This window comes from Mobula hypostoma, chromosome 6 (genome assembly GCF_963921235.1).
Source record: "Mobula hypostoma chromosome 6, sMobHyp1.1, whole genome shotgun sequence".
NCBI lineage: Eukaryota > Metazoa > Chordata > Chondrichthyes > Myliobatiformes > Myliobatidae > Mobula > Mobula hypostoma.
Window position 1 is genome coordinate 125,041,535 of NC_086102.1, and position 13,213 is coordinate 125,054,747.

The 13,213-nt window shown below is 40.7% G+C and overlaps 1 protein-coding gene across 4 annotated transcripts in view; it reads right to left on the reverse strand.

Moving 5' to 3' along the window:
* LOC134348367 (partitioning defective 3 homolog B-like) overlaps positions 1 to 13,213 on the reverse strand; it is a 1,227,036-nt gene that overhangs the window by 400,978 nt on the left and 812,845 nt on the right. For all 4 annotated transcript variants that reach the window (XM_063051617.1, XM_063051616.1, XM_063051618.1 and 1 more), the window contains one exon: positions 5,317 to 5,421. In XM_063051617.1, the coding sequence (XP_062907687.1) occupies positions 5,317 to 5,421 (105 nt within the window). The remainder of the gene's footprint in view (positions 1 to 5,316; positions 5,422 to 13,213) is intronic.

Consider the following 13,213-nt stretch of genomic DNA (forward strand, 5'->3'; position numbering starts at 1 on the left):
CCTTGCACACTAGAAGGGGTTTCTACATTACAATGGGAGAAGTAAAACTAGTTCCGCTTCTAGTGAGAAGTGAAATGGAACTCTGACAACTAGCTAAGCCACACCTTTCACTCAGATTGAGCAGTCAAAATTGTCCAAGTGGAAAAATATTCTGAATATCTCTTCATTTCTCAATCAGAAAATTATTCAATTATTATTAAAATTATTAAAAGCTTAAGATAATAAAAGTCCTATACACCCCAATTATTTTTTTAAACAGAACAGAGTTAGTTGCAGTCACTCACAGCCCCTTTCTCTCCACTGAAACTAATGAGTTCCCCTACACTAGCACGTTTGGATAAGTTCCCTCCATAATTTTGCATGTGTGTATGCTTATGTGTGCATGTGGGCTGGGGTTACCATTGTACTTTCGAGCTTCCTTGTTAGACTCCATGAGGAGTCCAGAGCTCTGTAAGAATTACACAGACAAATTATTAACTGTGACTTTAGGACTTTTGCCGGCCAATTAAAAGGGAAAATGCCTGCAATATCCTATATTTGGACCATTACTAAATTTCATATATAGTAATTAAATTAAATTAATCGCTTTCTCAAATTAGTTGCCTTTTATGTTAAACTTATTTAAGCAGAAGCTGTGACCATTATTCTATATGCATGATCTTGTAACAGATTGACCATAGTGAGGAATTATGTTATCTGAGTGGCTTTATTCCAAAGAGTTCAGTGGAGCATGACAGACTTCAGAAATAGCTAATCTGGGAAACCATCTCCTAAGAAACCATTCCACAGGTGGGGGGAAATACATTTTCAGTCAGCTCATCACTTGCTCCTCAAAAAGGAGATGGGATTCTGAATAAAATACACTTCCATTTGGTATATCTTCCTTTTAAATTAATGAATTACATTCATAGCTAGTAATCTATATATGGTACCTTGGGCAAAGCCCTTCTCCATCTGCCTATCACTCCTTCTCACCTATCACCTGCTAGCTCTTGCTCCAGCCCTTTCCCTCACCTCTTCATATTGGCTATCTCCCCTCTTTCAGACCAGTTGAAGAATCCCAACTGGAAATGTCAACGGCTCATTTCCCTCCACAGATGCTGCCTGACCTGCTGAGTTCCTCCAGCATTTTGTTTGTTACTTCAAAAAAACACCTAATGTGCTCCCCATTATTCCTTTCTCTTACAGTCTCTGTGATTTATGTTGAACGTTGTTTCATTAGCAGTAGTTTCTAAGCAAATTCCAACATTGTTGGATCCATGCCACATGTCATGGCTATACTGAAGTAATTGGCAAGAGGCCCAATTAGTGCCAGAGAAGTTTCTGCACCACATTAGGAATGTTGTCAGCCTTTGCTGCACTGAGTACCATCAGCTATTTCTTCATATCACAGACAATAATCTAATTGGTTGGGTACTGGCTTCCTAGATGGTAGATGGAGACAGAGATAAATTATCACTTTTGGCTGCAAATAACTGCTAATGTTGTGCCTTTGGTATTCACATGACAATCACTGCTAACTTCTATGTTCCTTTTCCCATTATGAATGGATGTAACAGGACTATGAAATTTGACCAATTATTTGCCAGATCTTCTCTCTATTCAAACAGAGTCAGGGAGCTAAACTGCCAATTTAGATATCATTTATATTCAACTATTTCAATCATTAAATAATTTTACAAGTCTGGGTGGAAACCCATGTATAATGCCCTTTTTGACTATGGCATTGAAGGCAGTGTAAAAATAATTCGAATATCTCGTTGCCTAGTTGTTCATTCCAGATCAACCAATCTTTCCCTATTCTTAGTGGCTCACACCACTTCAAACAGAATGAACAAGAATACTTGTTTCTGTCCTTCAGACAAAACATATTTTCACATTATTTTCCCAACTGCTATTTGTGGAATTATGAATTAGATGTAACATTTCCCTACGTAGGTAAATATGCTTTAAAAAATACCTTGTTGACTGTGAAGTGCTTTGGGACTTCCTGAGGACCTGGAAAGCGCTATGCAAATGCAAATCAGTCTTGAATGTGCAAATTGAGTCCATCATGTAGATGGCAATCTGTTCGTTATGTAAATTCCATGACTTGCTCCTTAAAAATATCCAAGCTGTGAATCTATGACTTACTTCACGTTTCCTTCACAAGACTGATTTTTCAGAACCAGAGAGGTGCAAGCCCACTCCAATCTGCACATCTGATATTTGGCATGCTATGACTCAGACACAACCTATCAATTGCAATGATATACTCACCATGAAACAACTTTAAAAATTTCGGCAGGTAAGCTTACAACTTTATATGCTCTAAAATGTCTTGGAAGATTTTGGGCACTGAAAAACCATAAAGGTCATTTTGCAGGGTTTTCAATTCTTAGGGATGTTGGTATTTCCTTAGCAGGTTGCATCATAACCTGCAAAACGCGTTGGATATAGCCCAGTCCATCACAGGCAAACCCCTCGCCACCCCTGAGCACGTCTACAAGAAGTGCTACCACAACAAAGCAACATCGATCAACAAGGAACCTCACCATTTAGGCCATGCTCTCTTTTTGCTGCTGCCATCAGGAAGGAAGTACAGGAGCCTTGGGTCTCAGACCACCAGATTTAGGAACAGTTATTACCCTGAAAATATCAGGCTCCTCATTCACCATAACACTGAACTGATCGCTGAACACAACCTATGGCCACACTTTGAAGGACACTACAAATCATGTTCTCAGTTTTATACATTGGTTTGTTTGTTTGTTTGTTGTGTATTTACGCAGTTTGTCTTCTTTTACACATTGGTTGCTGTCAGCCTTTGCATGTAGCTTTTCATTGATCCGATTATATTTCTTTATTTACTGCGAACACCTGCAAGACTCTCAGAGTAGTATATAGTGGCATACATGCACTTTAATAATACATTTACTTTAAACTTTGGTTGAGATACAGGTTTCCCCCGCCATCCGAAGGTAGAGCGTTCCTATGAAACGGTTCATAAGCCGAAATGTCGTAAAGTAAAAAAGCAATTACCATTTATTTATATGGGAAAATTTTGTGAGCGTTCGCAGACCCAAAAATAACCTACCAAATCATGCCAAATAACACATAAAATCTAAAATAACAGTAAGACATAATAAAAGCAGGAATGATATGATAAATACACAGCCTATATAAAGTAGAAATACTTTTCCACAATCATTACTGAACTGTTCTCCGTAGCGAAAATCTCACGCAAGCGCCATCGGCAGAAAATCTCACGCAAGTGCTCTGGGCAAAAACACGGCGCAAGCGCTCTCCAGTAACCTTTAAACTATGAAGCTGCCAAATCATACCAAATGACATGTAAAAATACACAGCCGATATAAAGTAGAAATAATGTATGTACAGTGTAGTATCACTTACGGGAATCGGGACAGCGCCGAGCACACTGATGATGGTGTGTTAGACTGAGTCGTCACAGGTTGGGTGGTGCAGTGGCCCCCACCCTCCAGGCTGCCGACTGATACATTGCTGCGAAGCATGCAGGGGTACAGCGTTAGCCGGGAGGCACACAGCCCATCTTTAAGAAAAAAGCCAAAATAAACATGCTAATAAGCATGCATCGCCTCTGATCTGGGCCGACAACTACGTGTGGGGCGGCACCTAATTAATTAGCATGTTTATTTTGGCTTTTTTTTAAAGATGTGCTGTGTGCCTCCCGGCTACTGCTGCATTCTCCGCAAATCGGTACAGTATCTGCTCGTGGCCTAGATGTTGGGGTGGTGGGACACTGGGGTGTCATCTCGTTGTCTATTTCCATTATGGCAGGCAGCTCATCTTCTCCTATGACTGCCCGCCTCGATGTCGAAGGTCGAGGTTCGTCGTCTGCTGTGGCTGATGTGGAAGGCTTGTTTGACTGCTGAGCCTCATGCATTTTTCCATCATACAGTTCTTTGTAAGGACTCAAACTATCTTGCAAATATCCCCTAAACTGATGTACCCTTTCAAAATTAAAGTCGTACTTTATCATTGCAGCGAAAATCTCACACAGTTGCTTCACGTTCAGTTCGCTATTGCATTCGGTTTCGATTGTTATCCTTTCCTCTTCCAATTGCATCAGCTCTTCATCTATCAGTTCTTGGTCATGGGAGGCCAAAACCTCTTCAACATCATCTTCGTCAGCTTCCACAAGCCAAACTCACTTTTTCCTCACTTCGTTCACCACGATCGAAAAGCTTAATTATGTCTAGTTTTACGCTAAGTGTAACACCCTTACGAGTTCTTTCAGGCTCTTCCGACAGCAGAGAACTCATCTCGCTAACAGCTGCTCACAGGCATGTGTTAAAGCAATGCCGTTCTGAATCCGGGGGAGAGCGGCTGCTCGGGGCGTGCGCTGCCTTTTATCGCACGCTGCTTTTTTTCGTAACAGTGAAAACACCTTCTGAAAGCGAAAATAGGGTACTAATGTAGGTCTTTCTTAACAGTGAGGTTTCGTAAAGCGAACGTTCGAAAAGCGGGGGACGCCTGTATAATGTATCCATCTATATGATTCACTATAACTTAATTATTACAATGAATATATCTAATATAAGTTATATTCTGAGTGTTGTCCGTGCCTACTTGCCTGTGATGCTGCTGCAAGCAAATCTCTCACTGTGCTGCACCTCACCATACCTGTGCACATGACAATATCCTGGACTTGAAACAAGCCATCTGAAGTGAACTCCAGGCCAGTTAGTTTCCAAACAAGAAATAAGTTACACACACATAAAAATGATGGCAGAACTCAGCAAATTAGGCAGCATCTATGCAGCAGAATAAATACTTAACACTCTAGGCCTTTCATCAAGACTAATCACTTCCAAGGACTCTTCAATACATGTTCTCGATATTTATTGATTATCTCTCTGTTTTTGTATTTGCAGTTTGTTGTCTTTTGCACAAAGGTTGTTTGTCCATCCTGTTGGGTGTGGTCTTTCATTGATTCTATTGTGCTTCTTGGATTTACTGTGAATGCTCACAAGAAAATGAATTTCAGGATGGTATGTATATGGTGACATGTATGTACTTCGATAATAAATTTACTTTGAACTTGAACTTTGAACATTGACTATTTATTCCCCTCCGTAGATGCTGCCTGATTTGATCAGTTCCTCCAGCATTCTTTGTATGTTCCTTAGATTCAGCATCAAGAGAAACTCTTGTGTTAAGAAATAAGTTATTTTGTTTTAAAATCTGAGAAGTGATATAAACACATTTCATATTAAATATTCAAGACTGAAATGTTGATAGCAGCTGACTAACTATTTTCTGCTTGTTTTATGTATTTTTGCATGGATATCATACCTGTCACGTTCTTCTTTCATTCTCTCCAGTTCTTCTTCATTCAGGGCATCATTTTTTTGCTTCATCTTTTGCTCTTTCCCTTTGTCTTCCTTCTTCTTACCAAATCTTTTCAAAAAAAAGATAAAAGAAAAAAAGCATTTTTAAAAAGTCTTTGTCATAGTTTATATTTGCAGCACTTAGATAGGTAGATGACACAATTTTTTTTTAGCTTTGCCATGTTGCAACTCCACATTTTCTCCTCTCCAGATAGCAACCCATATTTATTTAAAGGAGTTGGTACACTGGGGCTCCACTTGCAGAAGCTGAGAAACGGTCAAGAGCAGGGGACTGGAATCACACCATACCTCTCCCTTACAACCACAACTGTATGGCTCCAAGATTCCCATTCATTTATTTATCAATGTATGGAGAAACATACAGTGAAATGCACTGTTTGAATTAACAACCACATAACCAAAGGATGTGCTGGGAGCAGTCCACAAGTGTCACCACACATTCTGCTCCCATGCCAGCAATGTTCTGCAGAACAATACAAGCAACAATAAAACAACACAACAACAGCAAAACAAGTTCCCTTCCCACCTACACGCACATACAGATAGACCTCTGACTTCCAGTCCTTGGCCCTTGATTCTCAGACATTGGGCCTCTGACATCTGGAGTCGCTGACCCAGGGGCTTTGACCTTCGAGCCTTGACCTCTGCACTCGGTGACTTTGGTCTTTGACCATCAGACTTTGGACTTGCTGGTCCCTGGACTTCAATCTCCTGCTTCAACCTCAGCATTCACCAGTCACGGGGTTTTGATGTCTGGGCCATGAACTCCAGTCATGAACAGACCTCTGACTATGAGTTTGTCAGCCTAGGGGGAATCACTGGGCCTCCTGCCTCCTGCCTACATAGACCTCTGACTTTAGGACTCGGGAAGTGGCAACCTGGGGGGTGTCACCAACTCCTGTCCTCAGGGCCCGCCAAACATGGAGATCACTGTCTTTGCCATCAATGCCTGTCGACCCCTGTCCTCAGGGGTCACTGGTCTTCAACCATGGAGTGCTCAACCAGGACTCTGAATACCAGTTCCTACCCCTGAGTCTTCATTTACTGCCCCTGAGCTCTAAATCCCTCTCATCCCTGTCCCTAAACCCTTACCTATATATAAAAAAACTAAGTCTGATCCACAGCCTCAAAGCATATCACAGCTTGGCGCCATGTTGACTGGAAGTTACCATTAACTGTGCTGTTTTAAGTTTGCAAGATAGAAGCCAAGGACAGGAATTAATCCATAATCTAGGAACTCAGAAGCAAATGCAGTGTGTTCTTTTCTATCTGATCCCCACAAATTTTGAGTCTAGAATAAAAAGTAAAACTGGATCACTTAAATCAATATGAGTATTTCCATCAGGGTCTGACATGTATATAATTGGTAAACTGGTTTCTAATTGTCACTTGTACAGAGGTACAGTAAAAAAAGCTATGTTTTGCAAGCCATCCATACAGATCATTTCATTATATCAGTGTAGTGAGATAGCAAAGAGAAAACAATACCACAATAAAGTGTTCTATTTACAGAGCAAGTGCAGTGAAGGTAGGCAGACGATAAGGTGCAAGGCCATAACAAGGTAGATTGTGAGGTCAAGAATCCACCCTATTGTTTAAGGTCTATTCAATAATCTCATAATAGCAGGATAGAAGTTGTCCTTGAACATGATGGAACATGCTTCTGGCTTTTATATCTTCAGTCTGAAGGGAGGGGTGAGAAGAGAAAGTGTCCAAGTAGGATGGGGTCTTTGATCATGTTGGCTGCTTTACCAGGCAACGAGAAGAGTAGACAGAGTCCCTGTAGGGGAAGCTGATTTCAGTGATGTGCTGGGCTGTTGCCAGACCAAGCTACGATGCATCTGGATAGGATGCATTCTCTGGAGCATCAATAAAAGTTGGTGAAAGCCAAAGGGGACATGACAAATTTCTTTAGGCTCTTGAGAATGATCTCTTAGACTCATTGGACATCAATTTGTGGAAGGAACTATCATGCAGAAACAAAAAAAATCATTGGCATCGATGCCACTATAAGCCATGACTGAAACCAACTAACTCAGCACTTCTCTGGAAATGATCTGGAAAAGCTTCCTATTTTCTGGTCCATGCCACAACGCAGAGCTCATTTAACTGGCGAGCCCAGGAGTCATTAACAATTTGACCTTGGCAGACGATTCTTTTTTGCATGAAGTTACAATACATTTTTGAGAGTTATAACACAGCTTTGATGTGAATTTTGGTTCAGGATTATTAAGCTTATTATTTCACAGTGTCCTTACTGTCACCTTGATAGAGGAAGGCAGATCAAGGACCACAGGGACACTTAGTGGATCAGTATATTAATTAACTCTAATATAAACTTCTAATGAGTCCACCATTGAAATTTCTACTTCTTGCAATTTGTGACTGTGAAATTTAATGCTGAGAAATGTGAAGTGTTACATTTGGTAGGATGAATGAGAAAGCAATATGAAGTGAGGACACAATTCCTAGAGGGATATGAGAACACAGAGACTGGGAATGTATGTGCAGAATTCATTGGTGGTAATAGGGCAAACTGAAAAACTGTTTATAAAAGCATAGAAGATACTGGCTTGATAAGAAGAACCATAAAATACAAGAGCAAGGAACTCACGAGAATTCCTTACAAAACACTGTTTCATCTACACTGGCGGACAGGTAGTTATATTATAATGCAATAGTCACATTCCTAAGAAATATTGCATTACATTGTAGAACAGGGTGCAGATTGCACTATAACCAATGCAGCTTGTAAAACGGAAATTCTATTCTTTAATCCACCAGTTTCGGTACAACCAAGAAGTGAAAGTCTTAAAACAGTTACAAAAGAGGTTGACCAGAATACTTTTAGGGATGAGGGACCTTTGTTAGGTAGATAGACTAATGAAGCCAAGGTTCTCTTTTCGAACAGAGAAGGCTGAGGGGAATCTGATAGGAGATTTAAAATCATGACAGACAGTTTCCACTGGCTGAGAGGACAGAGAATTAGCAATCTTGTCGTGAGAGGCCCCTTGGGTAAGAGTGACCATAATATGGTGGAATTCTTCATTAAGATGGAGAGTGACATAGTTAATTCAGAAACAAAGGTTCTGAACTTAAAGAGGGGTAACTTTGAAGGTATGAGACGTGAATTAGCTAAGATAGACTGGCAAATTACACTTAAAGGATTGACGGTGGATATGCAATGGCAAGCATTTAAAGGTTGCAACAATTGTTCATCCCAGTTTGGCAAAAGAATAAATCAAGGAAGGTAGTGCACCCGTGGCTGACAAGAGAAATTAGGGATAGTATCAATTCCAAAGAAGAAGCATACAAATTAGCCAGAGAAAGTGGCTCACCTGAGGACTGGGAGAAATTCAGAGTTCAGCAGAGGAGGACAAAGGGCTTAATTAGGAAGGGGAAAAAAGATTATGAGAGAAAACTGGCAGGGAACATAAAAACGGACTGTAAAAGCTTTTATAGATATGTAAAAAGGAAAAGACTGGTAAAGACAAATGTAGGTCCCTTGCAGACAGAAACAGGTGAATTGATTATGGGGAGCAAGGACATGGCAGACCAATTGAATAATTACTTTGGTTCTGTCTTCACTAAGGAGGACATAAATAATCTTCCAGAAATAGTAGGGGACAGAGGGTCCAGTGAGATGGAGGAACTGAGCGAAATACATGTTAGTAGGGAAGTGGTGTTAGGTAAATTGAAGGGATTGAAGGCAGATAAATCCCCAGGGCCAGATGGTCTGCATCCTAGAGTGCTTAAGGAAGTAGCCCAAGAAATAGTGGATGCATTAGTGATAATTTTTCAAAACTCGTTAGATTCTGGACTAGTTCCTGAGGATTGGAGGGTGGCTAATGTAACTCCACTTTTTAAAAAAGGAGGGAGAGAGAAACCGGGGAATTATAGACCGGTTAGCCTAACGTCGGTGGTGGGGAAACTGCTGGAGTCAGTTATCAAGGATGTGATAACAGCACATTTGGAAAGCGGTGAAATGATCGGACAAAGTCAGCATGGATTTGTGAGAGGAAAATCATGTCTGACAAATCTCATAGAATTTATTGAGGATGTAACTAGTAGAGTGGATAGGGGAGAACCAGTGGATGTGGTATATTTGGATTTTCAAAAGGCTTTTGACAAGGTCCCACACAGGAGATTAGTGTGCAAACTTAAAGCACACGGTATTGGGGGTAAGGTATTGGTGTGGGTGGAGAATTGGTTAGCAGACAGGAAGCAAAGAGTGGGAATAAACGGGACCTTTTCAGAATGGCAGGCGGTGACTAGTGGGGTACCGCAAGGCTCAGTGCTGGGACCCCAGTTGTTTACAATATATATTAATGACTTGGATGAGGGAATTAAATGCAGCATCTCCAAGTTTGCGGATGACACGAAGCTGGGTGGCAGTGTTAGCAGTGAGGAGGATGCTAAGAGGATGCAGGGTGACTTGGATAGGTTGGGTGAGTGGGCAAATTCATGGCAGATGTGGATAAATGTGAAGTTATCCACTTTGGTGGCAAAAATAGGAAAACAGATTATTATCTGAATGGTGGCCGATTAGGAAAAGGGGAGGTGCAACGAGACCTGGGTGTCATTATACACCAGTCATTGAAAGTGGGCATGCAGGTACAGCAGGCGGTGAAAAAGGCGAATGGTATGCTGGCATTTATAGCGAGAGGATTCGAGTACAGGAGCAGGGAGGTACTACTGCAGTTGTACAAGGCCTTGGTGAGACCACACCTGGAGTATTGTGTGCAGTTTTGGTCCCCTAATCTGAGGAAAGACATCTTTGCCATAGAGGGAGTACAAAGAAGGTTCACCAGATTGATTCCTGAGATGGCAGGACTTTCATATGAAGAAAGACTGGATGAACTGGGCTTGTACTTGTTGGAATTTAGAAGATTGAGGGGGGATCTGATTGAAACATATAAGATCCTAAAAGGATTGGACAGGCTAGATGCAGGAAGATTGTTCCCGATGTTGGGGAGGTTCAGAACGAGGGGCCACAGTTTGAGGATAGAGGGGAAGCCTTTTAGGACCGAGATTAGGAAAAACTTCTTCACACAGAGAGTGGTGAATCTGTGGAATTCTCTGCCACAGGAAACAGTTGAGGCCAGTTCATTGGCTATATTTAAGAGGGAGTTAGATATGGCCCTTGTGGCTATGGGGGCCAGGGGGTATGGAGGGAAGGCTGGGGCGGGGTTTTGAGTTGGATGATCAGCCATGATCATAATAAATGGCGGTGCAGGCTCGAAGGGCCGAATGGCCTACTCCTGCACCTATTTTCTATGTTTCTATGCAATTGATTGGCCATAGTGGTCCAAGGCAACCTTCGCAACATTGCAACTGGTTAACTTCCAGAACATTGCAAGGTCATAGGCAGATGCAATAATAGTGTTTAAAAGAGAGTTGCATTGACTTCTGAAAGAGAAGAAACTGCAGAGTTATGAGTTGGACAGCATAGTTTTGGGACAAGTTGATTGCTCTTACCGAGCCGATATGGATTCAACAGGTTAAGTGACCTTTTGCAATGCCACAAACTTCTGTCATTCTGCAATACACGGACAATTCTAAAGGAGTAGCATTGGTGAATACATTAACTGGTATTCTACTAAAGCCCATTTAAAATGAGAATCCTGGCTTGGATCTGTCCAGTTCTTGGATATACCCGGTGGCCACTTTATTAGATGCAGGGAGTGTACCTAATGAAGTGTCCACTGAGTGTATGTTCATGGTCTTCCGCTGATGTAGCCCATCCACTTTAAGGTTCAACGTGGTGTGCATTCAGAGATGCTCTTCTGTATACCACTGTTAACATGTAGTTATTTGAGTTACTGTAGCCTTCTTGTCGGCTTGAACCAGTCTGGCCATTCTCCTCTGACCTCTCTCAGTAACAAGGTACTTTTGCTCACAGAATTGCCGCTCACTGGATGCTTTTTGTTTTTTACACCATTCTCCGTAAACTCTATAGAGACTTTTGTGCGTGAAAATCCCAGGAGATCAGCAGTTTCTGAGATACCAAAACCCTGTCCAGCACTAACAATCACTCCAAAGTCAAAATGACTTAAAGCGTATTTCTTCCCCATTCTGACGTCTGGTCTGAATATCAACTGAAACTCTTTGACCAAATCTGTATGATTTTATGCACTGAGTTGCTGCTACGCGACTGGCTGATTAGATACTTGCATTATCAAGCAGATGTACTGGTGTATCTAAAAAAGTGTCCACTTTTTTAGGTACATCAGTAATTCTGTATTATACAGCATATCACACTTTAATGCAGGCACATGAGTGATGGTATTTCACAGAGACACAATCAGGAAAAAATGCTTAATGATAAGGAACAGCTTGTCCTGTGCTTTGCTTCAAAACAACACACTGGAAAATCTGTTAGAATCATTCAATCTGCAGTATAACAATTGTAAATGCAATATTCAATTGCTATCTGCATGTTACCTTCAGCATTCTTGCGCTGAGTTTTAATAAAATTACCCACGTAGTAGATGATTTGGATTAGGTAAAAGGCAATCGCACTGCTATTTTTAAAATGAGCACCATCTTTCACACTACGTTTTGACAAACATGGAACATAGTTGGAAGTGTCAGTAGATGACTCACATTACAGAGCTGAAGGACTATCAACAACCTCGGTGGCAAGACTGGCTAATTGAATACAGTGCATATGCTCAAGCAGATGATATTGTGAAGCCCAAAGTCTCAACTTCACGCAGTTGCTGTATATTACATTGGCCATTAACAAAATTCTTTTCTGCAGATTTGTCAACGCCTGTGCAATTTTCAGTGAGGTAAAAGGTAGCCAAAAACCTCTCCAGCCAGACCTCTATTTGCAATGTTTGCAAACACAGCAATATGTGGTAGATGACAATAATGACATCAACAACTGTGCATTCTTGTTGTTACATGTTATATATTTTTCTCCTCTTACACTCAGGGGAGACCCTTTGAAAATAGGTTTGAAGGAGATATTCAACGGCTGTAGAACAATTCAAGACGTGCACCTGTATCATGGAGTCATGTTGCACAGGAGTTTGTCAAATGATGAAGCATAATATTGAAGGAGCCAACTCATGCTTTATTCTTTCCCCTAACTTTTTCCAGTACACATCAAAGTTCCCCTTGATAATTATTGTAGAATCAGCCCCCACAACCCTTCTACAATTGCAATTCAAATTGTAGCTCATTATGTAAAGAAAAAGCTCCTCAATTCTTCATTGCTTTTTAACTAGTTACCTTTAAATAATGTAGTTTGTGAACTTTACAACTCTATGAAGAGAGAACCCTGGCTCTTCTGGTCACTACTGTTTACTATTACTATTGACCCTTGCCCCACCTAACAGTTGAATATGGTGAATATACTGTACACTCAAGAACAGAGTTCATTCATGCAGCCATGAAGCTAAAGAATGATAATTTATTTACAATGCTTCCTTTTTTTTTAAAAACAGATGAACAATATTAAAGCCACAAAGAGAAACAAACATCTTGGCACAGCTCCACATAGTATTTCATTTCCCATCACTAAGCTCAAATGGGACACTCACTAAATATTAAAAAAACAGACACATATATGGTATTATATTTATATTCTTCCCATGATGCAAATATATCACACTTTACCATCTGCTTTCTGTAACAAATTCAACAGTGCTCAGAACTACAACCAAAGCTGAATTAATTGAATGAGCAGACGTAAAACAGGGAACATTTCTTGTGGAAGTTTCGGTTATAAGAACTGGCATTTTTTACTGTTGAATAAAATTAATGCGCATTTTCAATTCTTTCAAAGCAAGGCCACTGAATATTCAAAGTGAGAGCTAATCAGCAGTTTCAAT